Raw genomic sequence first — 24161 nt, forward strand, 5'->3', positions numbered from 1 at the left:
CCGATCATTAGGAGTATCTCTACCGCTCCTACTGTCTCCAGAGAGTTGAAAACAGCAGGTCTGGGACAGGTAGCACGTCCGGTGAACAGGTCAGTGTTCCATAGCCGCAGGCAGAACAGTTGAAACTGGAGCAGCAGCACGGCTAGGTGGACTGGGGACAGCAAGGAGTCATCATGCCAGGTAGTCCTGAGGTATGGTCCTAGGGCTCAGGTCCCCGAGAGAGAGAAAGAAAGAGAGAATTAGAGAAAGCATACTTAAATTCACACAGGACACCGGATAAGACAGGAGAAGTACTCTAGATATAACAAACTGACCCTAGCCCCCCGACACATAAACTACTGCAGTATAAATACTGGAGGCTGAGACAGGAGGGGTCAGGAGACACTGTGGCCCCATCCGATGATACCCCCGGACAGGGCCAAACAGGAAGAATCCTAGAGTGTCAGCTGAAGACTTACAGAAATCTCTGGAAGATGCTAACATCTCTGTTGACGAGTCTACAATGCGTAAAACACTAAACAAGAATGGTGTTTATGGGAGGACACCATGGAAGAAGCCACTGATTCTGACTATCTCTGAAACTCACTAAGATAATACCTTTGATGATACAGTGGTAGCAATACATGGTTATAACATCTACCGAAAAGACAGAAATGCCAACGGAGGTGGTGTTGCGGTCTATATTCAGAACCAGATTCCTGCAAAGCTTAGAGACAATCGAATGTTAAATACTGTTGAAGTAATATGGCTACAGGTTCATCTGCCTCACCTAAAGCCTATTCTTGTGGGAAGCTGCTATAGACCACCAAGTGCTAACAGTCAGTATCTGGATAATATGTGTGAAATGCTTGATAATGTATGTGATGTCAACAGAGAAGTATATTTTCTGGGTGATTTAAATATTGACTGGCTATAATCAAGCTGGCACCTCAGGAAAAAACTTCAAACGGTAACCAGTGCATGCAACCTGGATCGGGTCGTCAGTCAACCTACCAGGGTAGTTACAAAGAGCACAGGAATTAAATCATGCATTGATCACATCTTTCGTGACACTGCAGATATTTGCTTTAAAGCAGTATCCAAATCCATAGGATGTAGTGATCACAATATAGTAGCCATATCTGGGAAAACCAAAGTTCCAAAGGCTGGGCCTAATATAGTGTTTGAGAGGTCATAGAAGAAGTTTTGTAGTGATTCATATGTTGATGATGTAAAGAATACTTGCTGGTCTGTGGTGTGTAATGAGGAGCAACCAGACGCTGCACTTGACACATTTATGAAACTACTTATTCCAGTTACTAATAAGCACACACCCATTATGAAAATGACTGTAAAAACGGTTAAAATCCCCTTGGATTGATGAGGATGGTTGAGAGGGATGAGGCGAAAGGTATGGCAATTAAGTCTGGCATCCCAAATGATTGGCAAACGTACTGCAAATTAAGAAATCATGTGACTAAACTAAATACAAATACAAATAAACTACACTATGAAACAAAGAAAAATTATATAAAGAATGATAGTAAAAAGCTTTGGGGCACCTTAAATTAAATTTAGGGGGAAAAAGCCAACTCGGCTCCTTCATTTATTGAATCAGATGGCTCATTCATCACAAAGCCCACTGATATTGCAAACTACTTTAATGACTTTTTCATTGGCAAGATAAGCAAACTTAGGGATGACATGCCAGCAACAAACGCTGACACTACACATCCAAGTATATCGGACCAAATTATGAAAGACAAGAATTGTACTTTTGAATTCCGTAAAGTCAGTGTGGAAGAGATGAAAACAACAATGACAAGCCACCAGGGTCTGACAATCTAGATGGAAAATTACTGAGGATAATAGCAGAAATATGCCACTCCTGTTTGCAACATCTTCAATTTAAGCCTACTAGAGATCGTGTGCCCTCAGGCCTGGAGGGAAGCTTTACTGGCTCAAATAGCCGACCAATCAGCCTGTTACCAACCCTTAGTAAACTTCTGGAAAGAATTGTGTTTGACCAGATACAATGCTATTTTACAGTAAACAAACTGACAACAGAATTTCAGCATGCTCATAGGAAAGGACACTCAGCAAGCATAGCACTTACACAAATGACTGATGATTTGCTGAGAGAAATTGACGATAAAACGATTGTTGGGCCTGTCTTGTTAGACTTCAGTGCAGCTTTTGACATTATTGATCATAGTCTGCTGCTGGAAAAACCGATGTGTTATGGCTTTACACCCCATGCTATAATGTGGATAAAGAGTTACTTGTCTAACAGAACACAGAGGGCGTTCTTTAATGGAAGCCTATCAATATAATCCAGTTAGAATCAGGAATTCCCCAGGGTAGCTGTTTAGGCCCCTTGCTTTTTTCAATTTTTACTAACGACATGCCACTGACTTTGAGTAAAGCAAGAGTTTCTATGTATGTGGATGACTCAACATTATACATGTCAGCTACTACAGCGACTGAAATTACTACAACACTCAACAAAGAGCTGCAGTTAGTTTCAGTGTGGGTGGCAAGGAATAAGTTAGCACTAAATATTTCTAAAACTTAAAGCATTGTATTTGGAACAAAACACTCACTAAACCCTAAACCTCAACTAAAAAAACATGTTGATACAACAGTAGCTAAGATGGGGAGAAGTCTGTCTATAATAAAGCGATGCTCCGCCTTCTTAACAACACTATCAACACGGCAGGTCCTACAGGTCCTAGTTTTGTCACACCTTGACTACTGTTCAGTCGTGTGGTCAGGTGCAATAAAAAAGAACTTAGGAAAATGGCAATTGGCTACTAACTACTAAAAATTGGGGAGAAAAAGGGGTAAAATTCAACAAACAAAAAAACGACCTGTTATTAAATTCAAGGGTTCCTGCACTGTGAATGTTTACAAGGTGTGTTCAATAAAGACATTAACAATTGTTTGTGTTATTAGTTTAAGCAGACTGTTTGTCTATTGTTGTGACTTAGATGAAAATCAGATCAAATTTTATAACCAATTTATGCAGAAATCCAAGTAATTCTAAAGGGTTCACATACTTTTTCTTTCCACCGTATGTCAGAGTCACTCCAGATTTTGTATTTAGAGTCATTCAAATATGACTGCACTGTACCTATAGATGCAAGTTAGCACATACTCTAAATCTAAAAATACTTATCATAATGTTTTCACTGATTGCACATAAAGAAAGATAGTTCCTACATGACAGAGTGCTTGCTTTGTTATCCAACTGATATTGTCCTTTCTCATCCTGTGGACCCCGATCATTGCTGCTCTCAGCTATATTTTTCCAAAATGTACAAATTGAAAAAAAAAACGTATCACCTACCTGCACCTTGTACCTGCACCCGTTTTTCACCTTGGTATTGACACACATTAATCAAATAGGAAATTACAGTGTAAAACAGCAGAATTCCATATCTGGTGTATTTCAAAATAGATAGCTAACAAAGCTAAGCTACTTGACAGAATCGATGTAATAATTTATTTTTTGAAAGGCAAGAAAATACGCACACTTTGAGGCCTCTCGGCTTCCGTTCAACTTGTGGTCACAACGACAAAGCGAAAATAAAAAGGATAGCAATTAGCTAGCCAGCTAATCCCTTGGATGACTCAGTCGCTGTACATTTCACAGGTTTATGAAAAAATGGATATGGTCAGGGGACCGGTAAGTGAAAGACAATTGTATCTCAGATTGTAAATAATACATGGTTAGTAGCTACAGTACAAGGAGCAAGTGGGAGGATACATGTCAGCTCCGAGTTGCTATTTAACGTTAGTTATACGGAGACTATAACGAAGTCAATACAGTACTGAGACTGTCAAAGGCTTTGGTAGGCATCTAGTAATTATGGCATGACGTGATCCTCCTAGCTAGTTGCGTCATTTCAAGCAAACGCATTAGCTAATGGACTGAAAATAGTATTTCATCAAATAAATAGCTAATAGTATCTAGCTAACGTTAGTTAGCTGGCTACTCAAATAGGGGGGTCAGTGTTAGCTAGTTTACCTCACTCCTACATGATTGACAGCTAGCCATGTAAACCGTGAAAAGAGAATTTCTCTCTCTCTCTCTCTCTCCTGTCAACAACAACACAAGCTTTCGCGTACTGTCGCGTACTGTGCTGGTTATTCTGAAGCCACCCTAGCTACCTGTAGGGTCTGTATGCAATTCAGTTAGGCAGTGTTACCATTAGCTAGCCATTTTTGTAAGTTGTCTTGTGTCCAATGTTGTTTACCGTATTCAATACAGGGCTGAATTTAGAAACGGATTTGGAGTTTTTCAAGTTGAATTTCACCAGTCTATGCATCAGCATTGCCATGGATAAATCTCAGTGATGGAGTCCCAGAGGAAAAGGTATGTAGCCCGTAGGTAGGGTGTTGTCAATAAATGTTATGTGATCATCGTATGACAACAAATAATATTCTTCGTGTAAGTCTATGTCCTCACAAAGCTCTTGTTGTTTCTCTAGCTAGCTACTATAACTTCTGTTCCATGGGCATGTTTTGTCTTGGTAATTCAAAAACAATGTATGCTTTCAGTGTGGTTGTTCAGAATCCTTGAGACATGACTTGTCAATGTCTGTCTGTCTGTTTGACTGACTGTCTACTTCTGTATGTATTCTACAGCTCTGGTGAGGAGGACAGTTCAGGGGAGCGAGGGTCGCTCCACACCTGGAAGGGCTACTCTTATAGTGTCACCCCAGAGAGAGTGCTCCTGTCCAGGCCTGTGCTGCAGGCTGCCCTGGGGACACGCCATGGGGTTCTACTGGTGGAGGGTGAGAGTCAATGGACAGCCTTTGATATAATGGCAAAACTCTGACATTTTTGATTAGCCTGCTTGATCTATAATTAAAATATAAATGTATTTTGCTTTGTTTTTTAAAATTACTTATGTACACATACTACTGGCAATCATTTCTAACAGATCCTCTTGTCTAATAACTGGAATGTTGTGTTGTAATGTATTTAGGCGGGCAGGTGTACAGCTTCGGTGAGTTCCCATGGAAACAGAGCCAGGTGTTGGAGGTGGGCCCCCTGAAGCCTGTCCTAGAGAGCGCTCTCAGTGGCCAGCGCGTGGTCGCCGTGGCAGCGGGCAGTTTCCATAGCGGGGCGCTTACTGAGGACGGTGGGGTCCACATGTGGGGGGAGAACTCGTTCGGCCAGTGTGGCCTGTCCAGCCTCACTGTAGTCCCCAACCCTACTCCAGTGGCTGTCATGGACCCTGACACCAGCCCCCCCCATACCATCCGGGTCCTGGAGCTGGCCTGCGGGGAGCAGCACTCCCTTGCTCTCTCTGCCCAGCACGAGGTGTGGGCCTGGGGCAGCGGCTGCCAGCTGGGCCTGGTCACCACCATCTTCCCCGTTTGGAAGCCCCAAAAGGTGGAGCACCTGGTGGGCAGACACGTCCTTCAGGTGGCCTGTGGGGCCTTCCACAGCCTTGCCTTGGTGCGTTGCCTACCACCTCAGGAGTCCCGGCGGCCCCTGCCAGACAAGTGTGGCCAGTGCAACCAGCTGCTCTACACCATGACGGACAAGGAGGACCACGTCATTATCTCAGATAGTCATTACTGCCCCCTAGGGGTGGAGTTGCTGGCTGAAGGAGAGGCCGGGCTGGGTCCTGGAAGGTCCCCTCCAATAGGGCTTCTGAGTTCCCCTTCAGAGCCCCTCTCCTCTCATACCTCTGCCTTAGCGCCAGGTCCCCATCCCTCCATAACAGAACATACAGACTATGAGAGGGGGAGGACAGTGGCACAGAATGGGGAAGTCTTGACCACCACAGATGCTGACATATCTGCTTCTGGGACAGACTCTGATCGAGGTGTGGGGGGTGCAGGGTCTCGGAACTCCCCCTACCCTGATGATCAGGCAGTGAAAGAATATCTCAAGAAACTGTCTGACACCTCTTTGGCTGAGGAGACTGCCAAGATGACCATAGCAGGAGCAAGTTTTCAGGTTAGTAGTGATGAGTTGATGCTTTAAGCCTAAAGCTACCCATTTTTGTGTACTTGGTGGGTGACAAATTGACTTTCTTGTAGTTTGAAAAGTGACAATGAGCTGTCACGCTGTGTTTCCTGGGTTGTGTTCATTAAGGCACGCAAAGGTAAAACATTTTTGCTAAGGATAACTAAAATGTGCTTTTCTTACAGGTCATAGGAAGTCTTCCTGTTTGTCAGTTTTCTTTTGTGTGTTGCCTAATCCACCTTGTGTTTGTTTCAGCCCCCAGCAGATAGCCTTGACCTCCTGACCTCTGACCTCATCCCCGGGGTCATGCCAGTGACCACCAGCTCTGCCCTCAACAACCTGGTCTCATCCTGTGCCTCCGCCGTGGGCGAGAGAGTGGTCTCCACCTACGAGGCTCTGTCCCTGAAGAAGATGATTAACTACTACTACCCTGGGATTGGGGGTGTAGCAGGAGTACCCGGTGGGTTTCCAGGGGGACCCGCGGAGGTGCGGGTGCGTCTGGAGGAGTCCATGCAGGGGAAGAAGAGCTGCAGCACGGGGGATATCCGTGAGGAGGAAGCCGAGGGCCTGAGTCGACGTCTCTCTCTGCCTGGACTCCTCTCTCAGGGTAGATATGCTGTTCGTCTCTTATCCTCCTCCTCTGCTCATAGCCTCTTATCCTTATCTTCCTCCTATACTCTGATGTCTAAGTATGCGTGTGTGTCCCCACTCATCCAGCCTGCGAACATATCATGTTTGTGTGTGTGTGTGTGTTTATGTGTTTGTGTGTGTGTGTGTTTATGTGGGTTAGTCAGTGAACAGTGGTTTTTGTTCTGAGATTAAAGCACTCTGCCATAGAGGAATGTGAGGCCATATTAATGTGAGGACTTAACCAGAAGGGTTACAGTAAGGAATGAGAGGGGAGGGTGTGAGAATAAGATGGAGAAGAAGGGAGTGAGAGGGAAGGAGAGAGAGCTGGGGAAGTCTGTGTGAAAAAATATATCTGTGGGGGGGGGGGCAAGATGGTCTAATAATCTCTTGAGAAACAGTCAGTGGTAGGGCCTGCAGTAACGGAGGAATCTTCTATTGTCACTTTGGTAGGGTGAAAGCTGAAAGGCAGGATTTGTCCCTACCTCTCTGAGGTTGTCTTAAGTGAATTTTGGATATGCAAGAAACTAATTTGACACATGGGTATAATACACGCTTGAACATGTCCTGTGAAACGGGACAAATTAAAACACCCACCAAATGATTATTATTAGCTCTCTGCTGCAGCCAAGAAGGGGATAGACAGCTCACCGCTCTCTCTCTGGGCTGGCAGACCGCTCTCTCTCTGGGCTGGCAGACCGCTCTCTCTCTGGGCTGGCAGACCGCTCTCTCTCTGGGCTGGCAGACCGCTCTCTCTCTGGGCTGGCAGACCGCTCTCTCTCTGGGCTGGCAGACCGCTCTCTCTGGGCTGGCAGACCGCTCTGGCAGACCGCTCTCTGGGCTGGCAGACCGCTCTCTCTCTGGGCTGGCAGACCGCTCTCTCTCTGGGCTGGCAGATGGTGCTCTCTGTGGGAGCAACCAACCCATGCCTCCCCAGTGCCGTCTCGGTCTGTCTGTCATCATTAACAGTCCCTCCCATACTCTTACTGTGGTACAGGACCTGTCTCCAGCGGGGCTCAATGCCTCGTCGTCTGGAGGATGCTGTGAGGGCTGCGTTTCTGGGTTATTGCAGGGGCTTAGAAATGTTTTGTATTTCCAGAGTAGATGATCACTCCATGACTAAACCAGTCATCCTGAGCATTTCTTTACAGTTGTTTACACTCACCTGTGGAACAGGGAGGATTTCATCTGTAACATTAACAGCAGTTGACCGCCGTAACTGAACATGGTTTGAGAGGAAGCGTAGAAAATGTACCATTTTAAGAAACATACCGGTCTGTCTCCGTCTGTAGTGTCCCCCAGGTTGCTGCGGAGGGCCAGCCGGCCCAGGGTGCGAGCGGTGCCCCTCACCCCTGTGGGAGGGCTCCCAGAGGCGGGGGAGCTGCTCCCCTCCCTGCAGACCGAGGTGTGGAGCTGGGGGCGGGGTGAGGAGGGCCAGCTAGGCCACGGGGACAACCTCCCCAGGTCAGTGTCCACTCTACATCAGTCGCTGGGGGATGAGAACCATGATTGACAGTTGTGTAGGCCAGTAAAGCATCAGAGTATGAGCGCTGAATCTGACCTAGAATCTGTTTGGCTTTTGCGATAAATAAGATTACATGGACAGGTTGGACCTGATCCTAGATCAGCACTCCTACTCTGAAATGCTTTGGCCCTGGTTGTTGACTGAGAGGTGTTTCTGACCTGCAGGCTGCAGCCACTGTGCATCAAGTGCCTGAGCAGTAAGGAGGTGGTGCTTGTGGCTGCTGGGGCACATCACTCCCTGGCCCTGACTGCACAGTCCCAGGTCAGAAACTACATTATCACTCCTCGTGGGAGTCTTGAGGGATTCCTCCCAACTGTGTGAACATTTTGTGTGTTTGTGTGCGTGTGTGTGTTCAAGGTCTTCTCCTGGGGTAGTAACAGCTCTGGCCAGCTGGGACACATGGCATCTCCTACTACTATCCCTCGCCTTGCCAAGGTAAGTGTGTTTCTTTAATTGAGGAAAATGGTGCCCGTACAGTAATCTTTAGCACACACCAAGCCAGTGTTCCTCCTTTTATACATTCAGCAGCGACGCCCCACCGCTGGGCAATGCATGTGAAGGGTGTTCTTTGGCTCCCTGCTACCTTGGCCACGGCTGCTGAAAACAAGGAGAAGGAGAAACACTAGGCGAAACACTGCTAACCTTATATACCCACATTACTAAACTCTGCAACAGCGATTTAAAGCACTCTCCGTCGTAGAACAATAACGCCACATTTCCACTGGGGATTTAACCCAGTGTTTCCTTCAACGCTCACCGGCTCCTGCTTCTCACTGGGCCATGGCTCCAGCGGCCCTGCTCTGACTTGGAGCCAAGCCCTGGGTTCTTCTCCGATTTTTATTTAACTAACTGTGAACTTGAACACCTCACGAAGCCACGGTCTTGAATGATGCGGAGGTTGTTGTTTCTGCTCGCCACCAGTCTCCTGGTAAAAACACAATAAGACTACCTTAACATAAAACACAGGAGACACCCTGGTGTGGGGCTAAGTCTCAATGGAAAAGCACCCTCACGCTTACAGTGATCGCATATCATAGGACAAATATGTAACTATTGAATTTGTGCAGGACTGTTTGTATAAGCGTGAGTAGCCTTGGCGTGTATCTCCTTTATCTGTAGCATGAGGCAGCTTGATGTACAAATACACCCCCTGGACAGGACACTAGTCTATCGCAGAGCCTTCCCTCCAATCTATCTCCTTAATTCTGATTGCCAAACAGAGACGCGTCAGGTCCCATTTTTACAGTCTTTGGTATGACTCTGCCGGGGATCGAGCTCCCAACCTTCCATTCTAGGGGTTGACACCACAAGGCCACCGAGTTGTAGAAGCCTAGCGCAACACAAAAGACTGTATGTACAGTGATCTGATCTGCTCTGTTTGTCCCTGGTGTGACCCTGTAGCTGTCTGAGGGGATCCGTGTCTGGGACGTGGGTGCGGGGGCGCAGCACACCCTCCTCCTGGCCGATGGGGACTGTTATCAGCCCATCCTTTACTATAGCGGACAGCAGGTCAGAGAGGGGGTGCAGGACACACCCCAGGACCAGACGGAGGGGTACAGCTACACCCAGCAACCAGTGCTGCTCCCCTTCTGCATGAACGTGAGTAGTGGATCACGCACACACACAGTACTGAACCCCTGCTATGTTCGACTTTTATTGTAGTAAGAATCTGCTTCGTGATTTCAACTGCCATTTGGCCTGACGGTGGTGTGTGTGGGTTTGTGTATCCGTGTTTTAGTTGGGCTACGTGAGCGGTGTGTTTGCGGGGGGCCAGAGCTGCGTGGCGCTAGCCGACCGCAACGTCATGGGTTTCATTGCCAGCCTCCACGAGCTGGCTGCTGCCGAGAGGAAGTTCTACTGCAAGCTGAGCTCTGTGAAGAACCACATCCTGCGCCCCCTGTTGGACCTGGGTGAGAACTACTGCTGCAGCTACAGCTCCGCTGGACAGAGGCCATGGGTCAGAGGTTAGGGAGAGAGGGAAGGATGAGTTTTTATTATAACGGTAACCATGTCCAATCAAAAGCAGCAAAAAAAAGTGAACGGTCCGTGTTCAAAAAGATCTGGCATTTTGCTTACATAATGTTGTTGTTCGTACAGGCCTGTAACTTCTTGGTTAACTGTGTGCTGAAATAGAGTAAGTTAGTAAGTATTAGGTTGATTTCTCTTGGATGTGTTTGTTAACAGGTGTATGTGTGGTGTGTTCTCCGTCTACCCCTCAGAGTCGTTGAGTACAGCTCTAGGCCCGGCGTCCACAGTGCTGCTACGGAGCCTGGTGAGGTGTTATAGCCGCCTGTGTCACCTGACTGGCCAGCACTCTGCCTCCCTCACCGCCAACCTGCGCCGCCGCCGGGAGTTTAAAAGCCTGGTTATGCTGGAGCATGCCAGCATCTTCCTGGACACGTACAATGAGTATGTACTGTTGTGTACACAAACGCACAATGTCTGACACTCCCACTGGTTTTTAACAGGTTGTTTACATGCAGTTCTGTGTGGATAATGACCTCTCCTTCTCTCCTCTTTCCATTCCTTCTCCCTCCTCATCGCTCCCTGCCAGGTACTGCTGCTCTGTGGGTAACTTCCTGGTGATGGGGGGCTTCCAGGCTCTGGCCAAGCCCTCACTGTGAGTGTGTACACACACACTAGGACATCTAGCAGCCCTAGCTTATTATCCTTACCATTTGCGTGCCCATTATACTATATGTTCATTATCTTTACCTAGGCCTGTGTGCTCATTATCCTTGACATTGACCTAGGCCTGTGTCAGAGGACAGCTGTTTGATGCCACGTAATTCTGCACACGAGACTCAGGAAGCTCATGCAGCTTTAATTGGAAAGGGAAAAATCAAAGGATTAATTCTTATGGATTATTTTTAATTATGAAACGGGTGGTAAGAGTCCTTAATGTTGATTGGCTGACAGTACCACGGGTATGACAAACTTTTATTTATTTTTATACTATTCTAATTACGTGGGTAACCAGTTTATAATAGCGATAGGGCACCTCGGGGGTTTGTGGTATATGGCCAATATATCAGGCTACGGGCTGTATCCAGGGACTCCATGTTGCGTCGTGGTATATTGGCCATATACCACAAACCCCCGAGGTGCCTTATTGCTTAATTATAAACCAATGTGTTCCTTCATCAAGGCTTCAACCAAGAGCGACTGAATTACCCTTCTCATGCTTTTAACTGGAACAGTGAATTAAAACAGGAAATCTCTTATTTCCTATCCATCTCTCCTCTCTTCCCCGTCCACCCTCTCCTCCCTCCATCCCCTGTTCCTCTGCTTAGAGAATTCTTTGGGAAGTGTCCAGAGCTGTTGCAGCGGCTGGCAGAGTCCAGCGAGGAGAACATTCCTCTGAGTGACCTGTTGGTGACGCTCTTCTACCTGCCCATGAGACACCTTCACGAGTATGGCAGGCTGCTGCTCAAACTGGGAACCTGCTTCGAGGTGGTACGTAGAGGAACTAGGACCGGGGCGTACACACACACACACACATGCACACGCTCACACACCTTCATACATACTCTCACTTTCTTGTCTCTCTGTCTCCAGAGCTCAGTGGACTACCAGAAGCTGCAGGATGGCTGCTCTAAGTTTGAGGCCCTGGCTCTTCATCTGAAGAGGAGGAGGAAGGAGGCAGAGTACACATACCACTTCTGGAAGAGCTTCCCTGGCAAGATGACGGTCAGTGGCCTGGTCAGTTGGTTTGACCACAGTAATCAGTGCCAGATTCACACTATTGAGCCAATGCCAACCATACTGTGCTCGCTCAGATATTTTCTTTTTACATTGTCCTTTCAAGCATGGTTCCAGCAACTATGGTGGATTTCTAGTCAGGCCACCACAGTACAGCTTGGTTCGGGTTTGGCTCCATAGTGTGAAATGGGTATAAGAGCTTTTATTCAACCCAAAATCTCCAGTTTACCAACCTCTTATCCCATTTCACCTGGCGTTCCTGTTCTAGGATTCCCTGCGTAAGCCCCGCCGGAGGCTGATCTGTGAGAGCAGTAACAAGGCCCTGACGCTACAGAACTCTGGAAGGTTCTCTGTCAACTGGTTCATCCTCTTCAACGATGCACTCGTCCACGCTCAGGTAAACACAGCTCCTCACAGCTCTTCCAGCTGGCTCTTACAAAGGTGCCAATGTCCTTTTAGTTCGTTCGTTCTTTCTTTCACTTTAAAAAAATATATAAGTTAACAACCTCAGAGCATTTGATATGAATATATCTGGTGTGTTGGCTGACTCCTATCAAGTTGTGTGTTTGTCTTTGTCCTATCAGGGTGTGGTTCCCTATAAAAGCCTTGTAAGTATGCAGCTGCTGCAGCCAGTGTACTGACCCCTAGTCATATGCAGCGCCCCCGTGTGGCCAGGGCTTGGCTTAGGATGTAGGCTTGATGTAGCAGCTCTTTAGGCACCTTCTGCCTGTCCTAAACCACAAACACTGGCTTCCCAGCTTGAAGTAACACCCACACAGACAGACGGACACAGTTTTTCTGATCTTCTTCATGCACATATGGTGTACTAACACCTGGCTGGAATAAGCCTTGATTTCTTGAAGCTCGCAGTAAAGAGTCAAGAATGGTGGTTATTTACCTTCTCTGCCTTCTCCCTCAGGCTTTAACTAATACAACTGCTCCTGAACATCAGGAGCCCCAGAGCGGGGTCTGTACACCACTCTACAGTGTGCAGCTTCTCCTCAGCCGAGCCCAGTGCCCCCTTGCCCTCTGATGCTAGCCTCAGGATACTGTGTTTTTAAAGCTGAACTGATACTTTTTAATAACTAAGGCTCTCTGTAGTATATTGCTGACTTCTATGACCTCGTTGTAGTCATAGCAACATAGACATCAATATAAACACAAATCTAAAAAGTTAAGACTGACGTTATTGGGTCTTCCCAACGTGTGCGTCTTGGTTATTTAACTAAGATGCCTTTTGGCCCACTTTTTTATTTGTATTTTTTGCTATCTGGAGCCTTAGTTATCATTACTCTGAAACCATGTGACACAACACGTGAGGATCAGCCGTCTCAGGTTCACTTCTCTCAAACAGTTTCTGTTCCTTTTTGATTTATGTTTAATTCCAAGGAGAGCATTTTCTTGTGTTTTGATGACGTAGTGAGCGTTTTTAATCCCCGTCGGTTCCACCTTATGTGTGCTGTGTCTGTCGGCCTGCCTCGTGCCCTGTTGCCCTCGCCTCTCCGTGTGCCATGCATATTGGCATCTCCTAGGTCATGTGACTGTGTTAGCTCCAGTGCCCTGACTACTTCCCTGACTGTTGAACCAGTGTACTGTAGCTGAGTGTATCGGCATACTGAGGTCTCGATCTCCCCTCCCTCTCCTGCAGTTCTCCACCCACCACGTCTTCCCATTGGCCACACTGTGGGTCGAGCCCATCCCGGAGGAGAACACTGGCCTGTGAGTCTGTCAATCACCCTATCTGTCCAATCAGAGTGTTTAACTGGTGTGTTATTGACCCCTTAGCTCAGCGTTTCCCAAACTCGGTCCTGGGGACCCCAAAGGGTGCACAATTTATTTTATTTTTTTCCCAAGCACTACACAGCTGATTCAACTAATCATCAAGCTTTGATCATTTGAATCAGCTGTGTAGTGCTAGGGCAAAAACCAAAACGTGCACCCCTTGGGGTCCCCAGGACCGAGTTAGGGAAACGCTGCCTCAGCTGAGCTGTGCTATGTTCCATCCAGGCATGGACTGAAGTTGATCTCACCTGAGGAGACCTTCACCCTGTTGGCCTGTTCTTCCATGGAGAAGGTAGGCCACTAGCCAATAGCCAGGCTTCACTACTCACCTGCTCAGGTTACAAGTATGTAGTGGTTGTCTTTGTAGCGCTAAAGCTGCCTAGTTGGGTTCTGTTTGTGGAGCGTGTGGTGACAGATGGTGTAACAACCCATTCAGTTCAATTAAATTCACTTCAATATGACTATTAACCGACCTGTGTTCTCCAGGCCAAGTGGCTTCGCTCAATCAACCAGGCGGTGGACCAGGCCATGACTGGGGCGGGGCAGTCAGGGGCAGGGCAGAGGGTGGAGCCTCCCATCTCCCGGACCGCCTCCTACACCTTCTACAAGGACAGCCGTCTGAAGGAGGCCACCTACGAGGGTCGCTGGCTGGCCGGCAAGCCCAATGGGAGGTGGGTCTAGCTGGGGAAGGAGGGAATCAGGACCTGGTACTTCTGGTTCCACTTCTGTACAGTCACAATGAATTGAGGGGTTGTAGGAAAGCGCTGACTTGTTGTGTATGTGTCCTTGTTTCCAGGGGAATGGTGAAGTGGCTTGATGGGAGAATTTACACGGGGACGTTCAAGAACGGACTGGAGGATGGGTCAGTCAGTGTAAATCGATCAATAAATCAATGTATTAATCACCCTAGTCAGAAATAAAGGCATTTCTCATTGTTCTGCTATTTGCTTATGGGTCGTAGTTTTGGAGATTACGTTATGCCCAGCAAGACGTTGAACCTGAACGACCACTATCAAGGCCACTGGAAAGAAGGGAAGATGCACGGCATCGGAACATACAAGTGAGTCTGTTTGGCTTTGTGAGGAGTTCAATGTTATTTAACAAAGACCCTTAAGGTTAAAAATCACTTAAAAAAAAAAAAAAAATTTAAAAAAAAAGCTTGACCTGGAGTTTGCAGGCATGTCTATGTGTACATCGGCTGTAGGGTTTCCGCTGTGTATCCTACCAATGTGACTGTCGTCTATGCAGGTATGCTACAGGTGAGTTGTACGAGGGCTCGTTCCAGGACAACATGCGCCACGGTCACGGGATGCTGCGCAGCGGCACGCTGAACTCCTCCTCCCCCAGCGTCTTCATCGGCCAATGGGTGCACGACAAGAAGACTGGCTACGGCGTCTTTGATGACATCACCAGGTAGTGGACCGCTCCAGCCCACCCTTTTCATCCTACCGCGTTAAACTGTACCGAACTGGCCTGGTTACACATCCAGCTAGCTCAGTACGATTGGGGTTGGATTGATAGTGTGAAAGGGGTATTAGTGTATCTGAAGTGCTGATGTTACGTGGTGACCTGTGTTGTTCCGTCAGAGGAGAGAAGTACATGGGCATGTGGCAGGATGACCAGCGGCAGGGCACGGGTGTCATAGTAACCCAGTTTGGCCTGTACTACGAGGGAGCCTTCAACAACAACAAGATGCAAGTGAGTTCTGGTCAGTGGGGTTCTTCCTCCTGATGCTAGCTGAATGTTAGCACCAAGGTGTTAGAGGAGAGGAAGAGGATCACCTCTCCATTTTGCTTTATTTTTTTTTTCTTTTCTCGCGGTCTCAGGGCACAGGGGTCCTGCTGTCTGAGGACAACACCACATATGAAGGAGAGTTCTCGGAGGACTGGACTCTCAACGGAAAGGTCAGTGAAAGAGGAGCGGCACACAAACAAGCCTGAACACTCTGTCTCTCACACACACACAGCTTGCACTCATACACATTTTCGCTTAGCCACATACATTTAAGCAGACACGTGTACAATACAGCACATTGCTCTCCCTAATCTCTCAGGGTGTGCTGACTATGCCTAATGGGGACTACTTTGAGGGCTCCTTCACCGGGGAGTGGGGCTCCGGCCTGAAGGTCACCGGATCCTTCTTCAAACCCAACCTCTACGACTCAGACGGGGACAAGGGTCGCGCTGTGTACGTCTCTGTGCCATTGGTTTTAGTATGGTGGAGGATTAGCATATTCAAAGATTTTTGGTTTTGATCTTTAGTGTTTTTTAAAAAAAATATGTATGTATATTAAATAAATAAATTGCAAGGCTGTCTGTCTGCAGGACATCTTTTTGAATCTATGCCTTGAAAAAAGGTTTGATCGTTTTGAAATGAACCCGGTCAAGTGAATGTGTATGTGAACATAGAAAATGTGTATTAATTCCTTGTATGTGCGTCTCCAGTAAGCTGGGGCGCCTGGCAGTGCCTCCGGAGGAGAAGTGGAGGGTAGTGTTTGAGGAGTGTTGGATGAGGCTGGGCTGTGAGGCCCCTGGCCAGGGAGAGAACCAGCGAGCCTGGGAGAACATCGCTGTAGCCTTGACCACCAGCAGGAGACAGCACAGAGACAGGTAGAGAGAACAGAGACCACACACAGTACTTCAATCTCACATTCACTCGCTATTTCTCTCTCTCTCACACTCGTACAGTAGTCTAAGTTATATTGGTGTGTGTTGCAGCCCGGAGATGAACCTGAGTCGGACTCAAAACAGAATGCTGGAGAGTCTGGAGTTCATCCCTCAGCAGCATGTTGGTCCTGTTACCATGGAGAAGTATGACAGTATCCGGCGTTACCTCATCAAGGTGAGCCAACGACCCCCAGGTGACTTACTAACCCGCCTAATCCCCCTCAGCCAATGGACCCACGCACCAATGTGTCTGCCAAGCAATATCTTTCAGTATCGGTTAAGTTGTGTTTCTAATAATCATGAAGAGATGTCTGAACCGTCGTCCTGAGGTGTCCTTGTTCATACTGATTTACTCTTTAGTTCTAACCTCTGACTTAACACCACAAAACATGAATATCCTGAAACTCACATTAACCTTCTCTGTCCTCCATTTTGTGCCCCCCCCACCCAGGCGTGTGACATGCCCCTGCACCCCCTGGGCAGGCTGATGGAGACCCTGGTGGCTGTCTACAGGATGACCTACGTGGGGGTGGGGGCCAACCGCCGCCTTCTGCTGCAGGCTGTCAACGAGATCATGTCCTACCTGGCCCGCATCTTCCAGCTCGTCAGGTGTGTGTGTTGCCTTAAACAGTTGGATACTATTTTTCCATTCAGTTTGGCTCTAGGCTAGCCTGTTTAAGCCATGTGCTGTATGTGTGATGTACTGAATATGTGGTGTTTTGTCTTTCAGGTTCCTGTTTCCAGATCTGCCTGAGGAGGGTGGAGCGATCCCTGAACCATCCTCTGACCCCCAGGACAAGAAGGACTCCAACTGCGCAGACACCCAGCTAGAATCCCCCAAACCTGGGTACGACCATAGCATATCCACCCTCCCTGGTTGAGCCTTTGGAGAGTCTTCAGTGGTGTGTCTACGCAGCAGTCATATACTGAATCCATAGTCTTAGAGATGACTTCTAGATAAATATGTAGGCTATGTATTTGGGTGTTTATTTGATTGAGAACACATCTATATCATGGATCTGTTTTGCAGTGGAGGGTCCAATGGGTGCTACCTATGGAGGATTATGTACAAAACTATAGAAGATTACATTACAGTATGTCTTATGTAAAAAGAGCACATGTCACTTCTTTAAATACTGTTTCCTTCCAGAAGAAAAATAAAGTATTTAAGCCCCTGAATGTGTGTTGAATGATGTCCTGTGTGTGTGTGTGGTCTCCCCAGGCGTGTGGTGAGTAGCTCCGCTCTGCTCCTGCCGGTGTTGCTGCCTCGTCTCTACCCCCCTCTCTTCACCCTGTACGCCCTGGAGAAGGAGAAGGAGGACGACGTGTACTGGGAGTGTGTCCTCCGCCTCAACAAACAGCCAGACGTGGCCCTGCTCGCCTTCCTCGGCGTGCAACAGTGAGTCTCTCTCTCGGACTGACCAGTGAGGTTGGGAATGACTAGTAGCCTCTACTGATCTCGCCAGGTCAGGATAGTCGTACGAGGCTAAATGAAAAGGACCCAAGTTTTATTTTTTTATCGATCATGTAACCTGACTGTCCTGACCTGGAAAAAAATGTAATTATAGCATGTTAAAATGAATCTCTTTTTGCTTTCAGTAAGTTTTGGCCAGTTTCGGTTCCAGTGCTGGGGGAGAAGACTGAGGTATGACACTAAGTACATTCTGAATCACACTGCCCTCCTGTGGGTGAATTACAACATTGCATCAAGTACATGTTAGATTGTTCTCTTTCTAGGTTGTGTCCAGCACAAAAGATGCCTGTTTTGCCTCTGCAACGGAGACCTTGCAGCAGATCAGGTACGCTTTATCCAGAGCAGTACTATATCGTCATGAATGAATGGGTCTCATGCACTCTTATGATATTGCAGTTCAATGTGGTTGATGTGTATTAAGACTGTTTTTTTTGTCAGCACAACGTTCACCCCATCCGACAAGCTGCAGGTGATCCAGCTGACATTCGAGGAGATCACAAAGGAAGTGATGTCATCTCTGGAGGATAACTTCCTTTGGTCCATGGACGACCTGTTTCCTGTGTTCCTCTACGTGGTGCTGCGCGCCCGGTGAGTCGATGAACACACGCATGTCTCTATGTTCCTGAGAGATGCACAGAAATCTGATTTTCATCAAATTACAATCAGAACTACAAATATATTTACAGTACCAGTCAAAAGTTAGGACACAACTACTCATTCCAGGGTTTTTCTTAATTTTTACTATTTTCTACATCGTATAACACACATGGAATCATGTAGTAACCAAAAAATTGTTAAACAAATCAAAATATATTTAAGATTCTTCAAAGTAGCCACCCTTTGCCTTGATGACAGCTTTGTACACGCTTGGCATTCTCTCAACCAGCTTCATGAGGTAGTCACTGGGAATGCATTTCAGTTAACAGGTGTACCTTGTTAAAAGTTAATTTGTGGAATATCTTTTCTTAATGCGTTTGAGCCAATCCGTTGTGTTGTGGCAAGGTAGTGTTGGTATACACAAGATCGCCCTATTTGGTACAATAACAAGTCCATATTATGGCAAGAACAACTCAAATAAGCAAAAACGACAGTCCATTATTTTTAGAGATGAAGGTCAATCCCGAAAATTTAAAGCACTTTGAACGTTTCTTCAAGTGCAGTTGCAAAAACCATCAAGTGCTATGATGACTGGCTCATGAGGACCGCCACAGGAAAGGAAGGCCCAGAGTTACCTCTGCTGCAGAGGACAAGTTCATTAGTTACCAGCCTCAGAAATTTCAGCCCAAATAAATACTTCAGAGTTCAAGTAACACACATCAACTGTTCAGAGGAGACTGTGAATCAGGCCTTCATGGTCGAATTGCTGAAGAAGAAACCACTAAAGGACACCAATAAGAAGAGACTTGCTTGTGCCAAGAAACACAAGCAATGGACATTGTGGTGGAAATCTGTCCTTTGGTCTGAGTCCAAATTTGAGACTTTTGGTTCCAACCGTCGTGTCTTTGTGAGATGTTGAGTAGGTGAAGGGATGATCTCCGCATGTGTGGTTCCCACCATGAAGCATGGAGGAGTAGGTGTGTGGCTGCTTTGATGGTCTGTGAATAATTTAGAATTCAAGGCACACTTAACCAGCATGACTACCACAGCATTCTGCAGCGATACACCATCCCATCTGGTTGGGGCTTAGTGGGATTATCATTTGTTTTTCAACCGGACAATGACCCAACACACCTCCAGACTGTGTAATGGGTATTTCACCAAGAAGGATAGTGATGGAATGCTGATTCAGATGACCTGGCCTCCACAATCACCCAACCTCAACCCAATTGGGATGAATTGGAGGGCAGAGTGAAGGAAAAGCAGCCAACAAGTGCTCCGCTTCAAGACTGTTGGAAAAACATTCCAGGTGAAGCTGGTTGATAGAATGCCATGAGTGTGCAAAGCTGTCAAGGCAAAGGGTGGCTACTTTGAAGAATCTCATATAAAATATGTTTTGATTTGTTTAACACTTTGTTGGTTACTACATGATTCCATATGTGTTATTTCATAGTTTTGATGTCTTCTACTATTCTACAATGTAGAAAATAGTAAAAAAATTAAAGAAACTCTTGAATGAGTAGGTGTTCAAACTTTTGACTGGTTGCGTTGTGTTAACCAAGGCTATGTTTCTCTTAAGGATCAGGAACCTGGGGTCAGAGGTGAGTCTGATAGAGGACCTGATGGACCCCTGTGTACAGCACGGAGAACACGGCATCATGTTCACCACACTCAAGGTATATACACACACACACAGCATACATTCTATGGCAGATACCATCCAAATGCATGCACTCAAACTCAACTTATTCAGATACTCATAACATATTAATGTGATCGATGTACACTTTAATACACTGCTTCATAGGGAATAAATGAATCTAACCATCTGTATAATATATCAATTTTTATTTCCCTGTCCGTCAGGCGTGTTACTATCAGATCCAGCATGAGAAGACCACATAAGAACCACAGAGAATCTCTGTACTGTATACTGCAGCAGCTCTATGTAAAGTGGCAGTCAGCCAATTAGAGGGCAGGGATTGGAGAGGTTTGGAGTGATGCTGTCTCAGGGTCGTCACAGGAGGGTCACGATGACTGACAGACAGGCTGCTGACTGTCAATCTGTTCCCCCGTAGCAGGACCCCCTCCCCCTTACATACACACATATACTGACGCATGCGCTTACACACACATACGTAAACACACACACTACACAGCTCCCCGCTCTAACCACTACCTTTTGGTGACCATGTCATCAGGCTCATAGACCTACTTGATTGATCAGGTTGACCTCTGTAAACCCAAGGTGTTGTAAAACTGTATTGGCAGTTTGGCCATTTCATCTGTCCATAGGCTTTGTGAGTCCTTAGCCCCTGAATGAAGGAACCTGCTCATTGTCTGGAATAGGGGCTTACTGTGATGTGCGCCGAGCCAGTGGAGTTTTAGCTTGATCGTGGACTGTTGTGAATATGACTGGCTATTTCCTATTCGCACTACAGTAGTGGCAGAGATGATAACCGCCGCGTTTGTCACCCAGCTCTGGTAATGAAATGGAAGTCTATGAAGAGAAACTGCAACGTTTCAAATCCAAGTGAGACTCACCCTGAACTTGGAGCCTGTCTAATAACAAGACACCATCCTGTATGTACAGTATGAGGTGGCAACTTCCATTGGACCGCAGCCCTCAAAAGCACATGTTATTTAATGGACCAACGCAATACGTCACATTGATGCCACTTAAAACACGAAAAATGATTTAACCTCCGTGATATCTGGGGCTGTGTACGGATCGCTAGCCTGCGCTCACTCAAGAGCAACACCAGTTGAAGTTTTGTGGTTGAAATGTCAAATGCTAGGTACAGTTTAGGTGTTATTGTTGTGTTCATTGTTCTGGGGGGGGGAAATCTGAAATGTACAGCTCTGTATTCAGGTGATTTTTGAAGATGTGGGGTTGGGTGACGCTCTAATGTTTCTCACGTGATGCAGTTAAATGACAGCCATCTAATGTGCACCTCAAATGCTAGCCTTTTAAAACATTTCCATTCGTACTGCGTCATGTGTATTTATAACCACTCTGTTTGCGCGGTATTTATAATGCTACAAGGTGTTTTGTTTTTTTCAGGTCACTTTGTTATTCTATACCAGAGCTGTAATTCAAATGAACGCCTATATGAAATGTTGACATGGGTAACACACAGTAGAAGATCTTTTTGTTGTTGTAAATCTCTTCCTGCAATATAGCTCATGTAATGTTCATGTTTGGGGTTCGTCAAATCAGATGGAGGCTATTACCAGGAAGCAATATTGTTAATGTATTTGTTTGGAAAACTCCTTTCATGCAGACAGACTTATGACAGTATGATGCAGTATTTGTTACTACCTGCAAGGCAATCACTACCCTGAAGAATCTGTCTCTGTTCAACTAGTTAGGGGCTGATCATGCTGTAGTGGCATTGTGATGGTTAACAGTGGTTATACAGTGACATTGAAGTCTACCAAAAGCAATTTTCTTTTTTTTTTTATATCTCAAATCTAGGCAGAATTATTAATCTGGGGAATATAGTTTGTTACAACTATGAATTGAGTGTTTGATGGGACACGCAGTACATAAGAATTGCTATTTTAAACAGAATTTGATTGTAACCTGGTATTTGGTTAACTCTTTATTCAGCTTGTTTGTAATTTGTATGGTCATTCCAAGATTTACCTCCATTTTCCCCAATAATTCCTTTGGCAAGGACTGGTTATTTATCTGTATTTGTTTACACCTGAAACACATGACATGAGGTGCTGCATGATAGGAAATGTATCAAGTGTTTGACCCATAGACTGACTAACATACATCTTCCTTCATAGATTATAATGTGACTGCTTGTACTTCCAGGTTAAGGTGTGTTCAATTGGGTAGCGTTATCTGTGTGTTGTCACGTTGGTCTTTTTTAGGGGAATGATGTCAACATTTTGTCTAATGTACATCTTAATGTAAAGAAAGGGCAATAAAGCGAGCTGACAAATTTCCCTTTTAAATGACATTTGTGTCTAAGTTTGCCTTTAAAAAGTAAACCGTCTGTTCCCTGTTACTTTGGTTTAATTGTTTAGATACTTTGGTTTTAACAGTCAGATTAGAGGCCAAAGGTGACTGTTTTTTGTAAATATTTGTAGTGCTGCTGACAATGCTCTAAGCTTTGTCCCATTTCTAAAAAGCTAGAGGCAGAGGGTGAATTAATGACCATACAAAAATAACTTTTTAAATCCAAAGCCTTTTAAAGTGCAGCAAGATAATCTTGGATTAATAAATTACTTCATAAATCACCATCAACAACCAGTTTCTGATGTTTGAAACGTTGGTAAATAAGTCCACAGTAAGGAGTTGACTGTGTGACAGTCTTAGGCTTAGATTCAATCAGCTAGAGGATGTTTTGGTGGTGTCAGAACTGGAACTGCGTTGGAGCTGTCAAATTGGTGAGCAGCTGTTCTGGTGTTCTATTATGCTTGCCCGGGTGGAACTGGGCAAATCAAAATATGTTTTAGATTCTTCAATGTAGCCACCCTTTGCTTTGATGACAGCTTTGGACACTTGGCATTCTCTCAACCAGCTTCACTTGGAATGCTTTTCCAACAGTCTTGAAGGAGTTCCCACATATGCTGAGCACTCGTTGGACGTGTTTCTTTCACAGCGCTCCTGGTCAGTCCTTAAATGGGAGACCAGATGCTGTGGAAGTGGTGTAGGAGGTACTCTTTCCTCTGCTCAAAATAAAAATATCCCAATGCCCCAGGGGACAGTGATTGGGGATATTGCTGTGTGTTGGGTCCTGTCTTTCGGATGGGACACTAAACGGGTGTCCTGACTCTCTGGGCACTAAAGATCCCATGAAACATATTGTAGGAGTATTAACTCCGGTGTCCTGGCTAAATTCCGAATCTGGCCCTCATACCACCACGGTCACCTAATCATCCCCAGCTTACAATTGGCCCATTCATCCCTCTCCTCTAACTATTCCCCAGGCCGTTGCTGTAAATGAGAATGTGTTCTCAGTCCACTTACCTGGTAAAATAAGGGTTAAATGAAAAAAACATCCCAAACCACCTCAATTGGGTTGAGGTCGGGTGATGCAGCATTCCATCACTCTCCTTGGTCAAATACCCCTTACACAACCTGGAGCTGTGTTGGGTAATTGTCCTGTTGAAAAACAAATGATAGTCCCACTAAGTGCAAACCAGATGGGATGGCGTATTGCTGCAGAATGCTGTGGTGGCCATGCTGGTTAAGTGTGCCTTGAATTCAAAATAAATTGCTGACAGTGTCACGAGCACAGCACCCACGCACCACCTCCTCCATGCTTCACGGTGGGAACCACACATGCGGAGATCATCCATTCACCTACTCTGCGTCTCACAAAACACGGCGGTTGGAACCAATAATCTCACATTTGGGCTCAGACAAAGTACAGATTTCCACTGGTCTAACGTCCATTGCTTGTGTTTCTCGGCCCAAGCAACTCCCTTCCTCTCATTAGTGTCCTTTAGTAGTGGTTTCTTTGCAGCAATTTTATTTTAATACCCCCTTTTCGTGGTATCCAATTGTTAGTATTTACTATCTTGTCTCATCGCTACAACTCCCGTACGGGCTCGGGAGAGACGAAGGTCGAAAGCCATGTGTCCCCCGAAACACAACCCAACCAAGCCCCCTGCTTCTTAACACAGCGCGCCTCCAACCCGGAAGCCAGCTGCACCAATGTGTCGGAGGAAACACCGTGCACCTGGCTACCTTGGTTAGCACGCACTGCGTCCGGCCCGCCATAGGAGTCGCTGGTGTGCGATGAGACAAGGATATCCCTACCGGCCAAACCCTCCCTAACCTGGACGACGCTAGGCCAACGCC

At 46.3% G+C, this 24161-nt stretch overlaps 1 protein-coding gene across 6 annotated transcripts; it reads left to right on the forward strand.

Annotated features, from left to right (window-relative positions):
- The first annotated feature begins 3522 nt into the window (after positions 1–3522).
- Positions 3523–22309, forward strand: LOC112266515 (alsin). Of its 6 annotated transcripts, none has more exons than XM_042297021.1 (35): positions 3523–3667; positions 4253–4357; positions 4630–4778; positions 4973–5955; positions 6220–6571; positions 7884–8055; positions 8281–8377; positions 8474–8551; positions 9518–9715; positions 9855–10080; positions 10336–10525; positions 10671–10736; positions 11410–11572; positions 11675–11818; positions 12087–12215; positions 12403–12426; positions 13467–13537; positions 13826–13892; positions 14087–14271; positions 14397–14462; positions 14562–14660; positions 14849–15013; positions 15187–15298; positions 15427–15504; positions 15654–15787; positions 16045–16209; positions 16318–16441; positions 16718–16875; positions 16997–17113; positions 17489–17665; positions 17866–17911; positions 18004–18065; positions 18179–18328; positions 19917–20013; positions 20204–22309. In XM_042297021.1, exons 2-35 carry the CDS (start codon positions 4338–4340, stop codon positions 20240–20242), a joined length of 5103 nt encoding a protein of 1700 aa, XP_042152955.1. In that variant the 5' UTR covers positions 3523–3667; positions 4253–4337; the 3' UTR covers positions 20243–22309. The 6 variants fall into 6 exon arrangements, with proteins under 6 accessions (XP_042152955.1, XP_042152956.1, XP_024299817.2 ...); XM_042297022.1 differs by having other exon boundaries at positions 11675–11806; XM_024444049.2 differs by having other exon boundaries at positions 9855–10026.
- Positions 22310–24161: the final 1852 nt, after the last annotated feature.

Source organism: Oncorhynchus tshawytscha, linkage group LG14 (assembly GCF_018296145.1).
Source record: "Oncorhynchus tshawytscha isolate Ot180627B linkage group LG14, Otsh_v2.0, whole genome shotgun sequence".
In the NCBI taxonomy this organism is placed as follows: Eukaryota; Metazoa; Chordata; class Actinopteri; order Salmoniformes; family Salmonidae; genus Oncorhynchus; species Oncorhynchus tshawytscha.